The sequence below is a fragment of the Capra hircus genome, chromosome 6, assembly GCF_001704415.2.
Source record: "Capra hircus breed San Clemente chromosome 6, ASM170441v1, whole genome shotgun sequence".
NCBI classification, from domain to species: Eukaryota; Metazoa; Chordata; class Mammalia; order Artiodactyla; family Bovidae; genus Capra; species Capra hircus.
In genome coordinates this window covers 59116715-59142703 of record NC_030813.1, presented here as the reverse complement: position 1 = coordinate 59142703, position 25989 = coordinate 59116715, and the positions used below count along the sequence as shown (strand labels likewise).

At 37.4% G+C, this 25989-nt stretch overlaps 1 protein-coding gene across 1 annotated transcript in view; it reads right to left on the bottom strand.

Moving 5' to 3' along the window:
• KLB (klotho beta) overlaps window positions 1-23941 on the bottom strand; it is a 31517-nt gene extending 7576 nt beyond the window's left edge. Inside the window, exons 1-3 of the mRNA XM_005681519.3 lie at window positions 23094-23941; window positions 4011-4521; window positions 1519-1787 (exon numbers count right to left, since the gene is read on the bottom strand). Of these exons, the coding sequence (XP_005681576.2) occupies window positions 1519-1787; window positions 4011-4521; window positions 23094-23831 (1518 nt within the window). The 5' untranslated portion in view covers window positions 23832-23941. The remainder of the gene's footprint in view (window positions 1-1518; window positions 1788-4010; window positions 4522-23093) is intronic.

The window sequence follows — 25989 nt, the reverse complement described above, 5'->3', positions numbered from 1 at the left end:
ATACACTATGCACTGAGTACTTACTGTGTATCTGAAACTGCTCTAGTAAGGCATCCAGCAGGCAGTAAAGCCTCAAACCTCTCCACTGTCTTGCAGAGAAAGTTTGCATTCTAGTAGGAGAAACAGGTGATCAGTAAGGAAAATGTGTAAAGCAGTTAGCAGAGGATGGCAGTGAGGGAAATGAGATACTGATTGAAGGGTACAAACTTCCAGTTATAAGATTAACGTGTTCTGGGGGTCTATTATACAGGATGATGACTATAGCTAATAATATTGTATTGTATACTTGAAAGTTGCTAAGAAGATCTTAAATTTTCTTATCATAAAAAAAGATCTTAAATTTTCTTGCCTGTGATGGTATGGAAGTGATAGCTAATGCCATAGTGGTAATGTTTTTGCAATGAAAAATGTATCAAATCAACACATTGTACACCTCAAACTTACACAATGTTGTATGTCAATTATATCTCAATAAATCTGGAGAAAAAAAGGAAAATGTGTAAAACATAGTATGGTAGATGTGATGAATGCTATATAAGAAAATAAAGCAGGAAGGGAGAATAAGCAGTGATAGTGATGAAGTTATGTTGTTTAGAGTAGAGGGAAGCCTTATTGAGAGGTTGACATTTGAGTTACATTTGAAGAAGGTGAAGAATGAGGCAAGTCAGGAGGCCGCATTGGGGTATAAAGACCTCATAAGGCAAATGACCCAAATTTATCATAAATCACTTAAATGAAGGTCCACTAGTAATTTGCTTCTGGCAAAACAAAAATCTAGGGAATTCCCTGGTGGTCCAGTGGCTAAGACTCCATGCTTTCATTGCTGAGGGTGTGGGTTCAATCCTTGGTCGGGAAACTAAGATCCTACATGCTACATGGTTGCAGCCAACAAATTAAAAAAAAAAAAAAACTGTAAAATTTGTTTCCTGTAATTTTGATACTACTGACAAATGGCTGTCACAAAAATGACTGGAAGATCTCTCTAGACTATATGCAACTTGAGGGCAGTATGAAAAGCTCTCAGTAAGCATGAATTCTTCCCTTCCTCTCTCTTCTTTCCCCAATGTCCCTTATAACCCCCAAATAATCATGGTATTTGATATTATCTGACAGCTGTTTCTTAGATGTCATTGAGTAAAATGAAAGGGAATACTGTGTATTATTTGGAGTTGGTGATGGACAGGGAGGCCTGGCGTGCTGTATTTCATGGGGTCGCAAAGAGTCGGACACGACTGAGCGACTGAACTGAACTGATAGTTAAATTTGTGGAGCTTCCTAGGTGGCGCTAGTGGTAAAGAGCTTGCCTGCCAATACAGGAGACAAAAGAGATGCATGTTTGATCCCTGGATCAGGGAAGAACCCCTGGAGGAGGGCATGGCAACCCACTGCAGTATTCTTGCCTGGAAAATTGCATGGACAGAGGAGCGTGGTGGACTACGGTCCATAGGGGAGCAAAGGGTCAGACACAACTTAGTGACTTAGCATGCATGCATAGTTAGTTTGTAAGTAGCCACTTACCTTAAGGACAGATTCAGTGACACCCCAGGAGAAATCACAGGGAAACTGACCCTGCACATCTGGTGTGGACTCTTTCACAGAGAAACCATTTTCTTGAATGATCTGTTTATAGTAATGTGCTGAAGACTTGGGCTTTCTTTCTTTTTGTTTACTATTAAAATCCACATAAAATAATCCTCGGCGAGTGGTATAAGCATCCTGCCATTCAAAGCCATCCAGGAGGGACCAGGCTGTGTAACCAAACACTTGTATTTCATCAAACTTGATTGCTGTACAGAAAGACAAAAGCAGATGTTCAGAGGCCTAAACACTCTGGTTCATGCTTACAGCTTCACAAATGACATGCCAGGGGCAGCATATTGTGAAACCAACCTTTTGCCTAATTTGCAGGCCCATTATATCAACTAGGAATTTTATTTTATTTATTTTTTTGAATTTTATTTTTATATTTGAAAACGGGCAGTTATTTTCAACTAGAATGGTCTTCCCAAGTGAACAACACAGTTAAAGGGTCAAGTTTAAAATATTCCTTGTCAGGGAACTAAGATCCCACGTGGGGCACCACGTGGCCAAAAAATAAATACATAAAATAAAAATAAAATATTCATGAGACTTAACTTAGTGTGCAAATCTGTGTCAGAGTGCATGGTAATTTCCAGAACCCTTTGGGACCAATGCAGATGCCAGCTTTGACCAAGAGTTTCTCATTTCAAGCTTGGGTGGTTTCCCATTTGTGGACAAACTGTCTTTTATGACACAATCCTCAGGGACTGAGACATCAGCTTTGAGAATGAACATATGTGAATGCAGATTTAAGGAGGAGACAGAAGCACGGTGATGTAAGAGAACAAGAATTGACTGGGCCCAGGGGCAAGAGGGGAGAGGGCTTGCTCTATTGTGCTCCTGGGCGGGGCTCTTGGGCAGGTTTCTCGACCTCAGTTTTCTCATTAGTAAAAACAGAGGATTGAAAAAGATGATCTTTCAGAAATTTTCTAGCTCTAAATTTAACAACGTTTAGGAATTAGATAAAAATTAAATATGCAATAAAAACAACAATGGTTCAATCAAACATGAACCTTTGTTCTTAAAAGCTTTCATTTTCTCACGGAAATGTCTCCTTTCTGCACTTTGGGGGTTTTATCACAGAATTTCTTTTCCTAAAAGGGAGAATTAATGTCAAGAGATTCTAATGAGATAAATGTTTCAACAGGCCGTGGGTCTCGTGCTTTGGTGTCATAGGGCCCTGTGAAAGGAGGAATGGTAATGCCTAGGGAGTGATACCACCTCTGCCCAGGCGCTATGGGCAGAGTTCTCTGCTCTGGAGGCCCCCATGTGCACGAGCCCTGGGGCTGGGCCTGGCACAGCTCTGTTCCATGCGATCCTCCTGCAGTTTAGAACACTAGTGTCTTGCTCTCCCTGGGGACCTTCCCTGAACACTCTCTACAGAACTGGGGATTTTTTTCTCAAAGTTTGTGACTTTTGTTTTGGCCACTCCATGCAGTTTGCCATGATCTTAATTCCCTGACCAGGGATTGAATCCATGCTTTGGCAGTGAAAGCACGAAGTCCAAACCACTGAATCCCCAGGGCATTCCCTTCAAGCTTGTGACTTCTAAAGAGAGCTATAGAGTTGTAGAAAGAGCCACCAAGAATTCCTTTATATGGGAGAGAAATGGAGCCCAACTCTGTAGGGGACAGAACCATCATAATCAAAGCTCGTCTTCTGCTCCATTATTTCTTTCTTTTTTTTTTTCCAAAGAAAGCTCCATTATTTCAATCAGCCACCTGCAGATGTCACTCCCTGAGTAATGGAAAAGGAATGAGAGGATGAGCAGGGCTTAGAGAAATATCCAGGAACAATAGAAATTGTTCAGCTTAGCCATTCATGGCTCATTCCCGGTATTCAGACTTCTCATCATCGAGTCATATAATAGAGTAAAAGGACCACAGTCAAGAAAAGCTTTCAGCATCTTAAAACTGTTAAACTTTGGACATGTCTCCTTTAGCACTGGTGGCTCACACGGTAAAAAATCTGCCTGCAATACAAGAGATCCAGGTTCAATCCCTTGGTCAGGAAGATCCCCTGGAGAAGGGAATGGCAACCCACTCCAGTACTCTTTCCTGGAGAATTCCATGGACAGAGGAGCCTGGTGGGTTACAGACCATGGGGTTGCACAGAGTTGGACACGACTGAGCGACTAACACTTTCTTTTCATTTTCCTTTTGTATTATGTTCTTTTTGAAGGAATGAAGCAGCACCTTGTTGAAAATTAGGATGTATCTACAACCTAAAATTATTCTGCTTTCAAACTCATTTATAAAGGACATGAAACTGAAAAAAAAGGGGACATGAGAGTAACATAAAATTCTGTCATCACTGCACAATAGAAAAGTCCAACAATACCAGCAACCTAGTCAAAGGTGACCTTAAATATCCTATAGCAAAAAGTATTCAAAACAGTTTTTTTTTAATTGAGCTAATGTACGACCAACCTTGAAGAACCTGGTTGAGGAAGTTCTTCATCATGTAGATGGCTGTGGTATCCTCTGTTTTTACGTGACTGTCCATGAACCAGCCATTCTCAGTAATCAAGATTCGGGGATTGCCATATTCCAGTTTAATCCAGTTTAGCACATCTCTTAAATTGAGTGACACGTTTTGTCCCAGTTTAGCCATAGTGTTGGGGGGCTTGAAATTGTTGGGTCCAAAGGAAAAGGCAAAGAAGTCAGCTGTGCCCCTCACCTCATTCTTCTCTGCTTCAGAGAAACGAGGTAGAATGGAGAGCAACTGCTTTCTCATCACTTCTGGATAGTCGCCATCCCTGTGGATAGGGTTGGCAAACCACCCGAGCACGGAAACCATGGATTGCTGGCACTTGAGTATATCCATTGTATTTTCTGATCTGTTTGGTTCAATCCAATGGGATCCCAATGTGATTGACAGCTGACCCTTCTGATGTGGGCGGAAGTTTCTGTTGTAGTTATGCCAAACTTTCGAATGAGCCTAGTAATAAGAAAATATTGTTAATCTTTATTGCTGTTACTCACAAGGTTGTGACTTGGCTGGTAGAAGGTATTTTCATGGATAAATTAATGAATTGCTGGGTGATGGAGGGGAAAGCTGCCAGAGAACTCTGATAACTACGGAGTCTGCACTCTGTTCACTTCCTCCATGCTTCCAACTTAAAGGTTCCGCTGTAAGATCACCGAGGGGCAGGCAGAGAGCCCTTGTCCAAGCTCCATCTTACTTTTTCTCTCCCTGTCTCCCTTCCAGGCCTTCTTGGGGCTGCATGCAGGTGAGATACTATGTAGATTACAGGGTTTTTTTCCTCTACATAAAAAGACTCGGAGCAGTGATCTTTCATTCGTCTACAGAATCTTTTGGCACTAAGTTAGAAATGCAGGATAACACAGCCTTTAAATTCTATAAATGGATAATAACAGAGCTCACCTCTTATTGTAAGATTTGAATGAATTAATGTACTTTAGGAGAGTACCTGGCACAGAGTAACCTCTATATGAGCCTTAGCTATTATTACTGTTATTACAAAAGGGTGGCAGGCATGGTACAAAACAGAAAACCAGTGGAAATAGTGTAGGATTTGGGGTCAGCACACTTGGGCTTCAAGTTGAAGTACAAGCTACAGTGGCCTTTGACAAGTCACTTAAACTTTCTGAAATCTCTTCGTATCTTCAGCTGTAAAATGAAGTTACAAATAATAATCCCCTTTGTAAAGTTGTTTTCAGATGCAGGGCTAATGTATATATTGATTATGTAGCATAGAATAGAGCATCCAGGAGCTACTGCCTAAAGATGGATGTTATTATTGGTCCCCCTGGAGTTTACATTTCCAGTTGAGCTCACTTAAAACAGAGCCTCATGATCGGTCTCTAATCTATTTAATAGGTACTTATTGAGTGCTAACTCAATGAATGCCTGTCTTGCCTTGCCTTGAGAAGCTGAAATAAATAGCACAGGAACCTGCTCTCAGAAGCCAATGATCTCAATGGGAAAATAAGACTAAAATGTGTGAAAGAGAAATATATAGCACCACATAAAATAAAACAGTAAATTAAGCCAGTAAAGAACCATGAGGTGTATCAGAAGGAGAGCCAAAGGTTAAGGATTCCAATTAACGGCTCTAGGCCAGTTAAGGGCTTCCGTGGTGGTTGAAACAGTAAAGAATCCACCTGCAATGTGGGATATCTGGGTTCGATCCCTAGGAAGATCCCCTAGAAGAGGGCATGGCACCCATTCCAGTATTCTTGCCTGGAGAACTCCATGCACAGAGGAGACTGGTGGGCTATAGTCCATGGGATTGCAAAGGGTCGGACACAACTGAAGCGACTAAGCACACACACAAGGCAGATTAATGCCCAGGGTCTCTTTCCTGTCCTGGGAAGCCAGAACTTCCTGGGGAAATGAACACATTTTCAATAGGCTTCCCATATTTTTCTACATTTGCTTCTTTTTGTTCCCCTCTCTACAAGGATGGTGTTTTAAAAAAATTAACGCACATTTAATGTGCATTATGTAGTCTATTGTACATCCTTATGTAGTCTATTCTCCTTTCCTCTTCTCAGCACCTGACTTGCTTGCCTCTTCTTGTCTCTTCCTAAATCTGCCAATTTCTCCTCTATTTGGGTGCTTCTAGAACAAGAGCACAAACCCTTACTGCTTCTAACCCACAAAGTCAGCTTTCAATCTGTTCCTTTGCTTTTTTTTTTTTTTTTTTCCCCTTTTGCTCACTGGAGATGTTTTATTATACTGGGTTGAATTATCCAGAAGTGCCTTTTTGTAGGTCAAAAATAATAAAATATGAACAACGATTCAATCCTAATAGATCCTGTGGACATTAAAAATGCTCCATAAAATCTTGTTAGGGTGGGGAGAGATAAACATAAATGTAAGGGGTGAGGATTTCAAAACTGATGTCTCCTTGCTTTATGCAAGAAGAGCTAAATTAAGCAATTTCATGAAAGATTTTCTGAAGAAGGAGATGCCTCCAGCTATTACCTCTATCTACCTGTTCTTACTCAGTTTTCATTGGAAGATTCTGGGAGCACTGAGCAAGCATCCCAATGTTCCTAAAGATCCTTAAAGAATATTCTTCTCACAAAAGTTTTCAGGCTGTAACCTCTTCCCCTGCCTCCAACCTGAGGTTGCAATTTCTGGAAGGACTCTCAGTACTGCCTGGGACAGACTCTATCTGAAGTGGTCTCAGCTGCTCCAGACTTTTCTGGGGCTGGAATCACAGCGGGTCTTAACTGCATTTTTCCTGATTTGAAACAAAAGCAATTGTGCATTGCTAGAATTCAAAGGGAGGCATTCTTTGCTTATTCTAATCCATCACTTAATCCCTTGGTAGCCTCAGTGCTTTCATCCATAAAAGCCCCAGTGATCAGTAGTACGCCTCCTGTGGGTGGGTGTGCACCTCTGATGTGTAAACTGAAAAGCATTAAACACATGTAAGATTCTGAGCTATAAAGTAGCTGCCTGGCAAATATGATGTCATCAGACACTAAAGGGAAAGTGAGTTGAAATTTGTATAATGTATTAAACCAGTCCCAACAGCAATTAATCAGCTCTAATAGGAAAAAACAAGGGAGAATTTTCTTTGAAATAAATATTCTACTGCATATTTCAGTGATTAAACAAAAGATGATGTAAGTTGTGATAAAACAGACATATATCTTTGCAGTAGTTTTCCAAGCAAGTTTTCTGGAAAAATAGATCTCTCCATATATCTAGATACACATGCTATATACACATTTTGTTATGCCCCAAGGTGACCTTGGTGTTTCACAGTGTCTCTTTCACCTTTGCTGCTATTTGCATAGGCTATCAAGGTATCTAGGGTTATCTTTGCTCTGGGCTGAAGAGAGCCTCTCCATTCTCATGTGGAGAATGGGGGGGAGGTTCTTTGTGCAGTATTTATAGTTATAACTTGATCCTGTTTGCCAAGTAACCAGGTAAAAAGTATCGCTCCAAAAGAGTGAGTTTGACATAACTCTTGATGACACTGGAATATCTATGTGCATGCTTTGGTCCAACGCTCAGAAAGGAGGTCTGCTGGGGAAACTGGACCACAGTTGGTGGGGAGAGTGCAACCTGGGCCCTGCAACCTTGCACAACCGTCATTCTGTGATTTTCCAAGGTTACCCTCTTTCTTGTACAAGGCCATCTACCTTTGGAATGATTGATTTAAGGGAGCTTCAACCTTTGTTCTTTAGATTCAGTAGCTTAAAGGAGAAGTCTGCTTTTTCTTTTTGAGGCAGATAGCAGGCAGAGACAGCCAGGGGCCCAATATCTCATTCTGCTCCCCCCTCTAATCTAACATAGAAGTTCTCTGATGCCACTGGAAGTCCAGACGCATGATAGGAAGCAAATAAGATAGCTGGACAACTTTAGAAACAAAGATGAAGAAGGGGTTAGGGTCAGGATGATGGAAGGGACACAAATGCAAGGCAGTGCTTTGGATGGCATGTATCGAAGAAACCTGGTACATCACACGTATCTGTATTTAAGGAATGCCCAATCATTGGTCAAAAATTAAATTTTCAAATCTGTGCACGGTTTTAGTCACATTTTGGCTGAAATATTTGCATTTGAACTTTAAACTTGTTTATTGTTAAAGCTATTTAATAAAGTATTAGCACCATTAAAGCAAATTTACTTTAAAACTCCACAGAGCACATTGTTTCCATATTTCTGTTTCCCTCCCAGCTTTTCAAAATATATTTCTCAGCTAAAGTCACTCTAACATTTTCCATGTTATTTTTAGTTTTCATAATAACCTTAACAGTATGAGTTGGATGAAATATGATTTCCTTAGTCATCTCCCTCTTTTGATAAAAATTAGCTTGTCTTTCCTTTCCTGTCTCCTTTCCTCCTCCCTCTCTTTTCTCTCTCTTCGTTCCTTCTTCCCTCCGTCACACCCTTTCCTCCTTCCTTTCTGCCATAAATAATGTAATGACTCTCTTTGGTCATATAGCTTTTAATTTGTTTGAATTATTTCCTTTTTTTTTAAAATAAAAACCCAGGAATGAGCTATCTGTTTTTTGAAATACCTTTACATATTTCCAAATTGCTTTGCATACATTTTGTCCTTCAGTGTGGCTGTTTTTCAACCATCTACTTGGAATCATTGATTGCTCTTTTGGGGGATAACTGGCAGTCAGGAATGCTATGTAAGTGCTGCTCACCTACGTGGTACCACGGGGGACAGGACCTGGATCTTGAGAGCAGGACGCCTAGGCTTTGGCACTGGCCCTGCTACTAACTAACTTTAAGGTCTTGTGTAAGTCATTTCCCTCCTAGAGGCAGTCAGGTCCCTCCTTCATTATACTGAGCTAAAAATAGACATTCCAGAGAATTACTGTGAAGATAGAACAGGTAATATACTTAAAGACCTATGAAAACCACAGAAACCTAAATTTAAAGTACTTTAAAGGAGGAAGCTGAAAATTAATTAACTTGCTGTAGAGAACAGCTTTGGGAAGTTGTGTGGGCATACTAGCGTTCCCAGGTGGTGCTCCCTGAACTCTCAAGGCTCCTGGCCGACAGTTTTGCCCTTGTTGCTGCTGACTGAGTTTATTCATTGTCTATTTGGGCTAGAATTAATTTCCGTTTGGTTCATTTTTACATTTACCTAGCACTTAAAAAATTTTTTTTACTTTTACCCAGCACTTCTTTATATTAAGTATCAAGTTTTCTATTAGTTACAATCCTGCTCTTCTAAATTATTTAATATTCATTCACTCCACATTATTTATTGGGTGCTTAAGATGTGTCAACTTTATAGTTCATTGCTAAAAAGATTATATGACTATTATTTCTTTGAAATATATTATGTGAAAAAAAATATGTGATTGTTATTTTCTTATTATTTTTTGGACAATCTTGAAACTCTCTTGGAAACAATATCTTACGCTCATTATTCTTAGGAGAGAATTTAAATATTAACAGAAGTTATGACTTTTCATAAAGAAAATATTTACCCATTTTATTTCTAATGGTTTGAATTTGTGTTTTGTATGGTTGGAGTAACACAGATCATGTTAAAATTCACTATTTTCCTCCTATTTTCTTTTCAATCATGATCTCTTCAACTTATTCTTACAAGTCATTGATTGTTATCAATTTGCATAGTGTCAGGATTTCCCCATAGAAGTCATGTAAAAACTAATATATTTGTTCCTGCAAAAAAAGGTCCTATTATTGTCACAGGATTCTAATTTCAATTATAATATTACTAGATTAAACTAATGCCTGAGCCAGAATCTAAGCAACACAAAGAAGAAAAGGTTTAGAATAAAGGCAATAATCTATTAAGTGAAGCATCTGTAGGTTTCTCCAGATACTAGGCGGGCACTTAGAAGAAATCAATATCAGTAAATTGGTACCTTATTGAAGTTCAGATTACTTGCTCAAGGAGAATATATGCATGCCAACTTTGCAGAAGGCAGAATGACATTTTAAGTTTTCTGTTATTATTAAATTGACAATAGTGATCCTGTTAGTAATATTTTCAGGCAAAAAGACTGTATCTCCAAGTAAAACTGAAGCCAAAATGGCCTGGGTTGGAGACTTGAAGCCTTTCTCAGAATTTAGAAATAAAAAGTTAAAGATAGTCAATATAGAAACCACTCTGAAAATTACAAATAATGTAATTATTACAAAAGTAAAAAGAAGACCTACCACTTTGGGGCTTGCCACAAAGGCAGACTGGCTGGAAACCTAAGGAACCTAAAACTTCAGGGCTCCTCACTGGCCTGAGGCCCCATGAAATATCCTGGGTGGGGTGGGGAGCCAGACAGTAATTGGAAACGTTTCTAATTAAGTATTTCTGATAAATTCCTTGATGAGACCTCAGAAAATAAGGAATCTGAATCTCTAAGACTACAATTACTACAGTAATTTGTTGTAATATTTTTCTCATTCTAAATAGATGTTTACTTTTGTACCAACACTTGTGTTTATGACTTTGTTTTGCTTGTTTTCTCCTTTATGTAAATTTCAGGCCCAGGCAACATAGATCCACTCTTGGCCTACAGGGTTCTTAACTGTATCTATTTTGTTCACAGTTTTACAAACAGATGCTCAGGGGAGAGCCTGGCATAGAATACTTGTTGACTGAATGCCCACTATGGATCAGCTAGTTTGCTGGTGACCTGAGATACATTGTTGATAATACAGCCTCTGCAGAGCAGCTTTTATTTCTCCCATTTTAGAGAAGAAACTGAAGTTAAAGAGACTGAATAGTGATGGAGCCAGGACGTGAACCCAGGCCTCTCTGAACGCTATACTAAACCATCCGGTTTTCTCTATGTCCCACCAGTTCTAAATTTTGAATCTTGGGGAAAGGCCATTTGACATGAACCATGACAGACTGTTTTAAAATTACATTTTCTTTCTGCTGCACTTGGTTATTAAAAGAACTAAATAGTCTTAGAATGAGGGTCTCACCGTTGCCTGTTGAGAATAAAATATCTATATACGGGTCTGAAATTTAGGATCATGTAGAAAGTTCATGGAGGACCTACCAGCAAATTTGGGATTTTCAGAAAACCATGTTGTTGTCCAAGTGCCTAGTACAGCATGTGACATTTATGTGTAATTCCCCTCTTTCCTAGAACTGGCAATGTTGACATTGGATATTGTTCTCACTGCTGTCAGAGGCTAAATGAATCCCTTAGGAACCATTTTTACACTTGACTGTCTTGACTAAAGATGGTGAACTGTACACCATTGTCAATGTTAGACTGAAAGGGCAGGGATGCTTTGGTTGCATAGCACTTAGCACAGCATCATCTTTGCACAAGTCTTAATTAAATAGTTCCTTAAAGGTGAGTGACTTTCATGATAAAATAGAAAAGTATTTAAATTGCATAATCAGAAAATTTATAATATAAACAGTAGTAAAAATAAACATATATCTAGTGCTAAACACACTGAGCTTTTCAATACACTGTCTAGGTTTGCCATAGTTTTCCTACATCACTTTGCTAACAAAGGTCCGTCTAGTCAAAGCTATGGTTTTTCCAGTAGTCATGTATGGATGTGAGAGTTGGACCATAAAGAAGGCTGAGCACTAAAGAACTGATGCTTTTGGTAGTGCTGGAGAAGGCTCTTGAGAGTCCAGGGGACAGCAAGGAGATCAAACCAGTCAATCCTAAAGGAAATCAATCCCAAATATTCATTGGAAGGACTAATACTGAAGCTCCAATACTCTGGCTACCTGATGAGAAGAGCCAAATCATTGGAAGACTCTGATGCTAGGAAAGATTGAGGGCAGGAGGAGAAGAGGGCGATAGAGGATGAGATGGTTGGATGACATTATTGACTCAATGGACATGAGTTTGACCAAACTCTGTGAGATAGTGAAGGACAGGGAAGCCTGGCGTGCTGCAGTCCATGGAGTTGCAAAGAGTGGACACAACTTTGTGACTGAATAACAGACATTTGTGGTTCAGTCAATAAAGATACTAAGCACTATTCTAACTACTTTCCATGTCCTATCTCATTACAGTCCTCATTTAAATCTCGAGAGGTAGGTACTATAATTATTCCCATTTTATAAGAGAGCAAGGGAAGAGAGGTTAGGTGGTTTGTTCATAAGTTAAGTTAAGCTGAGGCTGTATTGCTCCAAGTTTTGTGTTCTTGCCTGCTAATTAGAGGTAGAAGATGGACTTTAGAGATCATTCGGTCTAATTCTTTAAAACTCTTTGTTACAGAAAAGATGCTGAAGCACGAGAAATAAGTAACTTGCCCAACGTCTCAGTTAGTGCAGAGCTAGAATTAGAGCTAAATCCTTCAGCCTCTAGGTCACTGTCATTTCTGGACATGATGCACATTAAACTATGTGCTTTCAAAACAGACATTTATATTTTAGACTCAAAGGTGATTGAACAGGCTGTGTAAATGCAAGGAGTATGTAACAGACATGGCACAAAAATGAGGGGCAGTACACTGAGAAAGACATGTGACAGGGGGTGCCAGGAACACTTTAAGAGGACTTCCCTTGTGGCTCAGCAGTAAAGAATTCACCCTCAATGCGAGAGAAGCAGATTTGATCCCTGGGTTGGGAAGATTCCCTGGAGAAGGAAATGGCAACCCACTCCAGTATTCAGGCCTGGAGAATTCCATGGACAGAGGAGCCTGATAGGCTATATAGTCCACGGGGTCACAAAGAGTCAGACAAAACTGAATGACTTTCACTTTCACTTTTCATCCAGTCTTACCAGCTGGGACATCATCTCAGTCCCCAAACCGAAAGGTCATCAGCATTACCTCCTGTTCTGCTTAATTATTTTTTTGCCCTGAAAGAAATTATACACAACAATAAAAGCAAGTTTAGAAAAATCATTTTTACTTCTTGCTTTCCTTCAACCCATGGCTATTATTTTATCCTTTTCTTCACACTGCATTCATTATGGTGATTAATTGCTTAAATTCAAGTCTATAAACACTTATTTAACAAAACAAGGCAGCTTTGCACAGTGACAGTATTGTAGCCAATTAAATTTATCCAAAGTGTGATCGTTGCTAATTGAAAACTTTTCCCAATATCCTGCTTAAAAACAAAACAACAAAAATGCACACATACAAATACAAAGAGAAAACAAATACAAGCCACTTTAGTAGGCATTTAGAAAAAATATTAACAAGATAGCTCCTGCCTTCAGGTGACCTATGACCTCTAGTAGGAGAGAGAAGTACAGAAAGAAGTAGAAGAAAAATTAGTTAGAAATGATAACAAAATCTTAATGTAATAATATGATTCAAAGTTTTAAAGAATGTCTATATGTGTAGGCTTATATATAGAGAGAAATATATTTTGACATTGAACAAGCTGCTAGCATTGTTAGTTCTGAGGTATGGATTTAGGGAGTAAGAAAAGAGAAGACTGTTCATTTTTAACTTTATGTCTTTCTGTATTGTTTAAATGTTTTGTAGTAAAAATGCATTATTTTGAAATTTTAAGAAGTCAAGAGAATAGGTTGAAACATGTTTCCTGTCAGTGAATTTAATTGCTCTGTGCTATCACTTTTCACTTTCTCTGAAGTTTCAGAAGTCTCAAATTTAAAAAAAAGTGACTTACATAAAAAGTTCTGTTCTTCTGGATTTCATTCTATATTAAAGAATGTTTAGTTTTTTTTTTTTTACTCCAGAATAACATGTTCATATTTAAAGGTAAAACAAGGAAGCATACAATAACATGTGATTACCATGTAAAATGAACTGATAACAGTAAACCCAACCCTTTATTTAAGACTCAGTCACAGAATCTCGGGTCAAGCTATGATGCTATAGAGAACCAATGAATGGACTCCTCCAAAATACTAAAGGATCCTGGTTTTCACCAGCCTCAAGTCTCCCTCAATTTTTAGGTAGTACTATTAGATCACCCAGGAAGTCAATTTCATTACTTCTGTGATTCACTATTTATTGATTAGTAAGTTAGGAAGTTCTAGTCTATTCTCAGTGTCCCTCTGCTTTTCAGCAACAGAATCACTGTTAATGTTCAATAATTTTAATTACTCCTTTTCTTTCAATATAAACTATTTTCTAATATGAGTTTTCTCAGTAAGATTTTTTGCATGCAATTAAATGACACGTGTTATATTATAAACTAGTACATGTTTCCCTCAGTTCATAGTTTCATTGTATTCACTGTTTCCATTAGTTACAATATTTTTGATCTCCAGTTGGGCCTAATTTTCCATGTATGAGAGTGTTCACATCAAATCAAGCTGTTTAAATACGATCCCAATGTTATTCTCTGAACATTTATAATTACATTTATTTAAACCTGTTAATCATTCACTGAAGTATAAGTTTTTCTACTTAATGATTAGAAAAGGTAAACACTGGTCTCTTGAAGGTTTTAAAATACCAACTGTCCTCTACAAATAGTTTTTTTACTAGACTGTTCTGTCAAACAATGGTATTCTGGTTATTGAAACTCTTTGGCAATTCTTATCCAAAAGCTGTTTTAACCTTGTATTCAAATTTGATTAGAAACATTGATAAGAATACTATTTTTAACTTGCTTGATCATTATTTCCTGTGTCTTGTTAGACGTGTCTTAGGTCCTAATAAAGATGAGTTGGGATTATAATATAGGTACTATGGCGTTCCCTGGTGGCCTAGTGGTTAGGATTCTGGGTTTTCACTGCCATGGCCCGGGTTCAATCCCTGTTGGGAAACTGAAATCCTGCAAGCTGCTCAGTGAGGCAAAAAATATATATATATTATATATATACACACACACATATTTGTGTGCATATAATGTTATATATATACCATGCATTAGCTAATTAAATGAATAATTATGTTAACATTTTTAAACTTTAGATGATATTGTCAAAGGCACGCATATATGAGTAAATAGCACTTTAATGGGACATTAAAGTTTTGACAAGTAAAAATTAAAATCATGGGACAAATAATAAACCTCATGATTAACGCATGAGTTAGGGATAAACTGTTCATAGATTTTGTGGACAAATAAAACACATAGCTAGATTGTTTTGGTCTTTAAATAGGCAAAGTGAAGTCAAATATCTATCAAGTCTGCATCAACACAAGTGGCTGCCATGAGGTTGTAGGCTGTAAATTGGTCTTTTTTGCTGAGGCTAGGTAGCTGATTCACGTCAGCTAACTTGCTAACTTGTATTCAGACTGATGAAATTTAAATTTTGGATCTGACACTTATTGTGAATTAAAAAAAAGACATTTGTATAGTTGTGCAATCTCACAATTATACAAAATACAAATTTCTGTGGGCTTCAGTTTCATCAACTATAAAATGCCTATAAGAATACCTACCTGGCAGGGTTGATGTAAAAATTAAATGAGATAACATATGAAAAGTGGGGAAGGAAATGGCAACCTAGTAGTTTCTGACACAATAATAGGTGTGCAATAAAATAGTTTTATCATAATAGCTATTAAGAATAGTATAATAGAACATAAAAAAAGTTATCTGTAATAATTGTGTCAAGTGCCCATTTTAAGAATTAAAACCAGTTTCTGTCCTTTATCCCATTTCTGTATTATTTTTCCTTTGTTTTGTTTTTGGTGTTAGAAGGGAAGTGGTGGAAGGTAGCAAGTTAGTATTTTTTTAATGTTCTCATGGACAGAAAAGCTTGGGCAAGTTTTTTAGCTAGCAGATTTAACAAAAATTATTTTTGATATATTGTTGTCTTGCAACCCAACTTTAACAAGGGAGCTTTTAAAAATTCCTTTTATTTTCCCATGGAGAAAACCATTTCAGATGATCCTTGGAGGTTTTGCTTCTCTGTAACCAAGACAAGCTAAAAAGTACTCCTGCTAGAAACTCCATTTTGAAATATTATGCTTAGTTTTCAAAATATTCGTGGGAGGTTGGGCTGAAGAGGTTTAAAAATGACATTTAATCTATTTAAATGTGTCTATGAAACAGGGCAGCCTTCTTGTTCAAGAAAACAGTTGCAGCCGTCTGTTGCCAAAGAAGGCTTAGCTATAAATCATGTGAATGGTGGCTTTTTCACAGCTGTTTCTGCAGTTTTAGCACTAAATTTTGGTTAGGAATTTTGACGGAACCCTTAAGAAGCATACTATATAAAGATGACTGTTTTCTTTTCTTTTCAAAATACAAAATAATCTCTTTACTTTCTTACTTTATGTATTCTTTGCTTTTATTTTTATTTATTTTATTTTTTGCTTTTAATTGTGAAAATTGTCATAACACGTAAAGGTAGAAAGGATACTATAAAGACCCCTGAAAACACATCACTCAGTTTTAAGAGCTGTCAACATTCTGCACCTTGTTTTGAGATGGGCTTTCAATGTAAACTTTTTAACAGAAGCAGGTATACACAATGAATTTGCATGTTCTGAAAAGACAGTGTGTTTATGCCAGTATCTGGTTTAGTGTGTGTGTGTGCGTCTGAAGCCACTTTTATTCAATTACAATTTTAAATCCTTTCTGGGGCAAAGCAGATTTTCCTTAAATAGGAAATAATCAATTGAATTATTTATTGAATACCTAATACATATGCAGCCTTGTGTGACCTTCTCTGAGGGAATGACGCCAATAAATGCCAAGACAGAGTTCCTCAAAGAGGTGGAAAAATAGGGCATAAATCAAGTCGTATTCCAGGCTCAGGAACAAACTGGTGAGGCCTTGACCTCGAGTAGAGTTTCCCAACGTATCTTGTCCTGAAAGCCTCTTTCACAGTATTAAGCAATCTCTTGAGCCCCTGAGGAATTTAAAGATATCATTTCATCATTTGTGTGTGGTATACAAACAAGTGTTGATCTATATTTTCTTTTATGTAATTCTATTTCATTAAAGATTGTACTGAAAAGTTTATTTCAAATAAATTTAAAATATTCAGAAAATAAAATATGAATATTTAAAATACTCATACATAAAGATAAATATTGGCATTTTCCCATTTAATAATGAATAGGTTTATGTTACTAAAATTATTTTAACTACATAAGAAAATGTATTTTATGACATATTTTTAAATGACACACTGTGTTTGGTATTAGGACTGAAAAAGTAAAAAGTGAAAGTGAAGTGACTCGTGACCGATTCTTTGCAACCCTGTGGACTGTAGCCTGCCAGGCTCCTCCATCCGCAGGATTTTCCAGGCAAGAATACTGGAGTGGGTTGCCATTTTCTTCTCCAGGGGATCTTCCCGACCCATGGATCAAACTCAGGTCTCCTGCATTGCAGGCAAAGTCTTCACCCTCTGAGCCACAGGGAATCCCACTGAATATATACTCAAATACAGAATAAAATGTACATATTCATTATGGTTTTCCAAGGCTGGTACATTCATATCTTTTTGTATGGAATGTGATATTGGGCATAACAAAGATGAACATTTTTTTATTTTAAATGTCACATATTTAAGGATATTAGAAAACACTGGTCTTTCATATATAATAGTATATAAGATTTCCTTTCAAAATAAACTTTTTTTTCACTTTCTTTTTTTCTGGCCAATTATCTTATGGGATTTCAGTTACCCAACCAGGGATTGAACCCCGGGCCATGGCAGTGAAAACACCAAATCCTAACCATTAGACCCCCCGGAGACTCCCCTCAAAATAAACATTTTTAAAGAAAAAATAATTAATAATGCATGTGGTACTTGGGTATACAAACGAGCCTGCAAAAAGCCACCATGAAGTAATGCTTTGTGAAACACAAAGTTATGGCATCAAAAATGGATAAATATTAATATATTTATAATATTGCTTCTATAACATTTTGTCTGAATTCTTGAATTTTACTCTTAAAAAAGAACAAGTGTGCAAAAAGTAAGTTTATTGTTTTGTTCATAAATAACTATATAAGAGAAATGGGTTGGGGCAACTCTTTCAAGTATTTTACAATGAAAAGCCAAACTAGATACAATCATCAATGTTACTTTCTCATTTAATATTTTTTAAAGCATCATTTGTTATCGAAAAACATCCTGATATGCTATAAATTAGGGTCTGTGTATGGGACTTAACAAGTCTGGTGAAAATCTCCTTGAGGTGATTTTATAAAACTGAGACAATTGTATGTCCCTCATATTGATTGTATTTCAAAGTTACTGTTCTTTATGGTTCATATCTTTAACCAGTTGACAATTTATAGCTTTAAACCAGTTGTTTTCAAGGGAGAGAAGGGGGAGAAATTGTGCATCCCCCCTCAACTCCAGGGGACATTTGGTAATGTCTGGAGACAATTTTGGTTGTAACCCTGGGGACAAACATGCCACTGTCATCTAGGGGATAGAGGCCAGGAATGCTTCTAAACTTCCTGTAAAGCACAGGACAGATCATGGAGGAAGAATTATTTGGCCCAATATGTCAACAGCACCCAGGTTAAGAAATCCTGGTACTGTGTAAACAGTACACATCTATGATGGATAATAACTTAAACCCATGAAATGATCAGAACTATCATAGAAGCTGGCAGTATTTAGTTGTGTAATAAACTGAAGGAGTTACCATCTTATGAGCAACCTCATATCCCCCACCTCCCTATATGTTTACTCAGAGGCTCTCAAATATTTCATTTTAAGGTGGGGGAAGGGAATAAAATTCATATATTTAAATTATTTTGCATATTTGTTGATTTACAGATAGAATAAAAACATATACCATTACTGCCTTTATTAACATGAAAACTTGGCGCTTTGCTGCTCTGAGGCATGCGTGCATAGGCCAAACAGGCTAGAATCTCGTCTCTGGGATTTTAAAACCTGATTTTGGGACAGAGAACTCTTTCCTCTACAAAGGAGAGTACGAGGCAAACCCACAAGAAGAAATGAACAAGAGAGACTAAGATAAAGGGCTTGTGAGGGTGTCCTAGTTACTGGGTCCATTCATCCCTGTGATTTGGTTACAGGAAATTGCTCATTTTTGCTTAAGTCAACTTGAGTTAGGTTTTTATCTCTTGCAACCAAGAATCCTAACATAAAACATACCACTGAATAAATATAAGCAATATTTCAAGAATTAGCTAGAATGCAATGAAATACGAATTTTGAACCTGTGGTTGGTTCTTCGATTACAAGGTATAAGATAGACATCCCAAACCATTCATTCCACAGTATTAATACCTGTTGCTGCTGCTGCTAAGTCACTTCAGTCGTGTCCGACTCTTTGCGACCCCATAGACAGCAGCCCACCAGGCTCCCCTGTCCCTGGGATTCTCCAGGCAAGAACACTGGAGTGGGTTGCCATTTCCTTCTCCAATGCATGAAAGGGAAAAGTGAAAGTGAAGTCACTCAGTCGTATCCGACTCTTAGCGACCCCATGGACTGCAGCCCACCAGACTCCTCCATCCATGGGATTTTCCAGGCAAGAGTATTGGAGTGGGTTGCCATTGCCTTCTCCATATTAATACCTAGCATGTACCTAATATTCTGTATTAGGTGCTGGAAACGTAAAACACATCAAACAGTCTCTCCTTGCAAAGAACTCTCAGGCTAGTTGAGGGAGATGGAAAAATACCACATGAAAGGAGTGCTATGATAGACGCAAACATGTCTTATTACGGGAGCCCTCAGGAGGGCACTAACTCTGATGAGTCGAGAACTTAGCAGTGGAGACTGCCGCAGTTGAGTCTTGAAGGACATTAGATGGATAAAGCAGGGAGTTAGAAGGGCATTCTAGCTGGATAGAGCGCTGGTAGACTTAGCACGCACACACAGAGGCTGCGTGGAGAGGAGTAAGTGAAGTGAAGTCGCTCAGTCATGTCCGACTCTTTGCGACCCTATGGACTGTAGCGCACCAGGCTCCTCCATCCATGGAATTTTCCAGGCAAGAGTACTGGAGTGGGTTGTCATTTCCTTCTCGGTGGAGAGGAATGGTAGCGTAAAATTAAGACCCTCTTGGGCTTCCAGGGTGGCTCAGACAGTGAAGGATCTGCCTGTGATAGGAGAGACCTTAGTTCCATCCCTGGGTCAGGAAGATCCCCTGAAGAAGGGAACGGCTACCCACTCCAGTATTTTTGCCTGGAGAATCCCATGGACAAAGGAGCCTGGTGAGCTTCAGTTCATGGGGTCACAAAGAGTCGGACACGACTGAGCGAGTTTACCTTTCACAAAGCACTCCTAGTAGTGCGTTATTATGGAGAGTAGAGTACTAGGGGTTAGCGTCACTGATGGGAACAGGAGTGTGGCCAGGAGGGAGGAAATGCAGGCTGGGGCTGTGTCTTAAAGATTGTGAAAACTTGGGACTTCATTTCTAAAACTTTGGAGAGCCACTAATGGATTTTATGCAAAGGAGTGACATGATGCTTGGTAGAAATGTCATTGTATAAACAGAGATGATAATAGGTACCTGGGAAGGTTGTAAAAATCATAGAAAATATTTAAAGCTATGATTACAGTGCTTAGAGATAGTCAAGGCCGAAGAATGCACCCTCTTTCTGTCCAAATGTTGTTAAAAACTCAGAGTGGAGGATCTATTAGTAGCTATCAGACTTAGCTTGCTCTAAGGTAATCCCCAGATATTCAATAAAGTGAAATCTAGATTCCAGGTCAGTCTCAGGACTGGCTAGACCATTCAGGTTTCCTGCAAACCAGAACATTTAAGACTGAGATGGTGCTTTCAACATCATCCTGGAACTAGAAAGGCTACAAAGAGCCACTGTGAAATCTTTTCAGTATCTGAGGACTGGGGAATAAAGTGGTCTATAAATGACTTATGAATTTAGTTTTATATTAGTTTTTTTTTTAACTCAATAAATGTTCTTGGACAAAAAACTAAGCCTAAAGAAATGCTTCTTCTGGGTCACAAGTTGACATAATAAGGGAGAAATATTTCGTTGCAACATAAAATATCAAATGAATCTTTTCTATGTTAAAGGAAGGCGAGAGAGGGGGTAAATAAGAAAATCTAGTTCACCGTGGGCTGCCAAACTATTGCGAGATTTCTCTCTGGTGCTATAAGTCACTGGGTTATGCAGTAGATTTCACTTTCTGACTGATTGCAAGAGACCCCTCATGCTCCTTATTCACTTATAGGTCAGTGATTTAGAAACTTAAAGGGATAAAAGTAATTATTTGGAAAATAATTAAAATGTAATCCTTTTATTTTAAACAATAAAATTTATCTTACTATCTAATTTTATGTTAAAGACAGTTTATTTCAAACTAGAGGAAAATGAAAAATATCTGAAAATATAGCTTTGATAGAATAAGTTTGGAAACAGTATCTATTTGTTAATTAAAACTTTTTTTCTGTGTGTTTTTATCAGATAGTTTTTAGGGCTTTAAATTAACCACTGAAACATATTCTTCATGATAATTCTAATTGTTAACATTTTTCCAGGTAGGTGACCAAAAACTTTTTAACAATTTAGAATATTTTTATTTATAAAAAGGTTAAATAAGCATATATGCACATGTGTATATTTGCATAGAAAGCTTTATAAAGACTATATGAGATACTACTAACAGTAGTTTCCTTGAGTTTGGGATTATCAGGTGCAGAGGGAGGGATAAATTTAACTTTTTCACTTTATATCTCAATTTATATGAGCATGTATTATTTTAATAATTTAAAGAACTAAATAAAAGGAATATTTTTCTAAAATATATATGCATAATCTTCATAGTTAATAGCTGTATGCTTTCTCCCCTTTGAGGTCTATTTGCCAAATCACAGTATACCCATACATTAATATTTGTTCTGTATACAAGTACAGTCAAAGATACATAAATGACCTTGAGATTGTAGTGCAATATGTTAACTGAACTGCAAGGGCAGGTGTGACTGAAACATAGTGCAATGTACATGTACAATAATCCAAAAAGTTCAAAAAGGAAAGAAGGGTTAACAGGTATTTTTGTATGTGAAAATTTAGACATGGAGTAATTTTATGTTCCTATACATTTTTCTGTTTCTATATATTTAACATTTGATTATTAAAACATCAAATTACTTCTCCTAGCACATTATGAAACCCTGCTAGTAAAGCTTTTTTCATTTTCAAAATGTAGCAGGTGTCCAGAGTAATTTATTTTTTCCAAGTAAACTATTTAGATTAAAAAGTGAAGCCTGATTCTAGATATTAGCCTCAATATAAGACAAAACTTGAAAATTCCTGAAAGATTGCTCTTTTAAAAATATTCTTAATATAGATATTCTGTGTTTAATAATATTATAATTTATAAATTCCATGGTCACAACAGCTCATTTTACTCTCTAACCTTGGGCAACTTATTTAATCTCACTAAGCTTCAGTTTCCTCATCTTTAAAATGGGGATAATAAAAGACCTAGTTCATAAGGTTATTATGAGGATTAAATATGATAATACATATAATATGCTTAATGTCATTTGTGGTAAATAATAAGCTCTCAATAAATATTAGCTATTATTTTGCTTACATTTCACTATTCTTTTAATCATTTTAGCATTTCCCAACATAAACTCTAGGTTTTGAAATATACTCCTTTAAAACACTTAGTAGAGCATTTTCTTTCCAGTTGTTATATTACTAGTTTAATTTTAACTCCTAGAACAAATAGTCTCATCTTTTCTGCCATGTAACACAAAATCAACTGGAATACATTTATTTCAATTCTTGCATTTAATATGTATTATCAATTAGCTAACATTTATCTACCTCATTATTGCTAAATATCACTAAGAATAGCAATATCAACAACAAATACATGTTTGAAATGGTTATGCCTTAACATTAAGTTCTGAATTGGTTGCATATGGTCAGAAAAAGGGTTTCAACAATTAAATTTATGAAGGACTGGCTTTCCACAGAATGAAAGTAAACTCATATTCTCACTTTCTGATGTATAGCTGTAGATTTAAAAATAGTTAATTTAAAAAGTGTAATATTTAAGGAAAATAATTGGGTTAATACAGTAATAAAACATGCACTACCTTAAGTATGAAATCTGAGGATAGAACTTGTGAATTAGACTAAAATTAGTTGAGCTGATTTCAGTAAAAATTTATTTAAATGAAACATACATTTTCATACAGTTTCTTTTAAACTCCTGCTCTTTATATTCTGAAAGTATACTATGAAGTCAGCTGTACAGTACCTTGATCAGGTTGTGTCCCACGGTGTAGACAGCTGCTAAATTTCCCTTCTCTCCAGGAGCATGGATACCAGTCCCATACCCATGCCAAGCGACTAGATATGGGTTGTGAATTGTAATCCAATATTTGACACGGTCCCCAAATGTCTGGAAACAGTATGTGGCATAGTCATTGAAGAAATCTATTATGGTTTCATTTTTCCACCCCCCATATTTTTCCTGGAGAGCCAAAGGCAAATCCCAATGATATAAAGTAACTATAGGTTCAATGTTTCTAAGTACCAGAGCATTGAGAAGAGTATTGTAATACTGGAGACCTTTCACGTTGACAGCTGATACTATTCCACCTGGGAAAAGCCTTGGCCAGGAAATTGAAAATTGATAGAAAGAAACGCCTATAAAATCCAGGGCTGATAAGTCCTTTTCCAGAAAAATGTAACTGTCACTGGAACTATTCGTGGTGTTGACATTTTTAAGGTGTGTATGGATGAAGTGATCCCATATAGAAGGTCCTTTTCCGTCTGCCTTCCAATTTCCTTCCACTTGAAATGCTCCAGTCCCAACGCCCCAGAAAAAGTTTTTAGGAAAAGTGTCATAGAGAAACAGCTGACTTTCATTTACCGGACTGAAATTAGGATTTTTAGACCATATAGTTCTTCCGTCTCCAGAGAATCCAGTTACAGCTCGTAGGAGAATAAACGCTGACAGGATGACAGATCTTGGCAGCCCCCCGCTGGACATTGTTTTCCTATAGCGTATGTTTCTTTCGTCGGTGCTGAAGAAAATCCATTCATTCCCTGGAGATCATGCTGCACAGCCTGGCTTCATTTGCCACTAACTGCTCGACTGTCTTATCAACGCTTCAGTATAAAAGCTTGTGATTGTAAAGCTCTGTCAATGATTAGCTTGAACTGTGAGACTTAGGATGGGTCAGGGAGAGCAACGTAATTTGAGGGAGGTGGCTCTATTACACTCACCAGCATGTTGCCTTCTCTCTTATTATTGGAAAAATTATATGGAAATGCATCAGTGACAAATAGTTCAAATGTATAACTTATATATAAATAAGGAAGGAAATGCCATAGTTTCTTTGTCGACTTTCATAGTGATGAAAATCTTTTCTGGATGTTTTGGACATTATTGAGTAAAGAGTATACCTTTTCTATTTTTGTAGGTTTTGAGTGGTAATTTTATGTTTCACATTTCAGAAAAAGCAATTTTATGGACAAATAAACAGCATTCCTATATGCTAATAATAAAGAATTAGAAAACATAAGATATTATACATGCATGAAAATTATAACACATTTAAGAATCTTATTAACTACTGTTTATTTTAAGAACATTTAAAAAATGTATTTATAAATTAAAAAATGAAGGAAGAAATATACAGCACTTTCTGGGTGGAAACACTGAATAATTTCCAATTTAATTTATACGTTTAATGCACTTTTAACCAAAGTCCTCTGATCCCAAATTTTAGTTCAACAAAATTATTGTGGAAATTCACTTAAAGAATAAATACACAATAATTGCAAAAAAAAAACACTGAAAAAGAAAATAGTGATGCTGTGTACTGCCTTTAGATATGAAAACATAAAGAAAAATTTAAGGAGCATTGTCTGGAATAAGAATAAATAGAAATAAGTATTGTACAGAACCTATAGCCTCCAAGTGACCTTGGTTATTTGGTCATTAGTTAAAATTTTAAAAATCTGAAGCATCACATACTAGTGAGAGGCAGAACGGTTAATGGTTTGGCTTCTACAGTTAGACTGCCTGAGTTTAACGGTTGTGTGGCTGAGGACAAGTTTTTCAGCTTCCTGCACCTCAGTTTCTTTTCATGTACAATAAGGCATAATAATAGTATCAACTACCTGAATTATTGTGAGATAATACATGTAAAGCACTTTGAATAGACACTGACACATAGTAAGTGCTCAATGAACATCATTCTTATTTCTATGTGAAAAGTGATGATTATTCAGAAAGTGGTGCAAGGATTTAGCATAGAAGACACTAAGTTCTGGCTCCTGCCTACATGTTTACCTTCATTTCTCATCCATTAACCACACGATCTGAACCACATGCAACCCTCTTCTCTGCAGCTGTAACAGCCTTTAATGAGCTCTGCACACACCCATTGCCCCTACCCCTGTGCCTTGGTCTGTGTGCTCTCTGCATAGATGTGCTCTCCCCACCTCAGTTAGCTCTGGTCTACGCGTCCTCCAAAACTTCAGTACGTCTTCTGGAAAGCCTTTCTGACTCCCCCATTGATTTTATTTTTAAAAATTATTTTGTTTATTAATTTGTTTTTGGCTGTGCTGGGTCTTTGCTGTTGCTAGGGCTTTTCTCTAGTAGTGGCGAGCAGGGACTGCCCTCCAGCTGCAGCGCACGGGCTTCTCACTGGAGTAGCTTCTTTTGGTGTGGAGCACAGGCTGTCCAGTACGCAGGCTTCAGTAGCTGTGGCGCACAGGCTTATTTGCTCTGCGTCATGTGGGATCTTCCCAGATCAGGGATCGAATCTGTACCCACCTGCATTGGCAGGTGGACTCGTCACCTCCTTATTTTATTTATTTTTAAATTTAGATTTTAAGAAGGTTTTAGTTTATTGGCCCTCTCCTGAAAACACTCTTCAGTCACTGCAGGTAAAATCACTCCATCTGCAGAACCTACTCCACCTGTTGTCCAGGCTCCAGCTTGCTTTTTGCCAGCGTCACCATTGGCCTTACAGTCCCGACTTCATTCTGTGCTTGCATTCCTTTGGCTGTTTTCTTGAGGTTTGCTTCTTTTCATACAGGCCACGTCTTGCAAGTCTGTGTCTGGGTTCATTTTGGGGGATGTAATCTAAGGAATTGTAAATCAACTGTCTTGTCACCATAAAATGGGTTCTAAATCC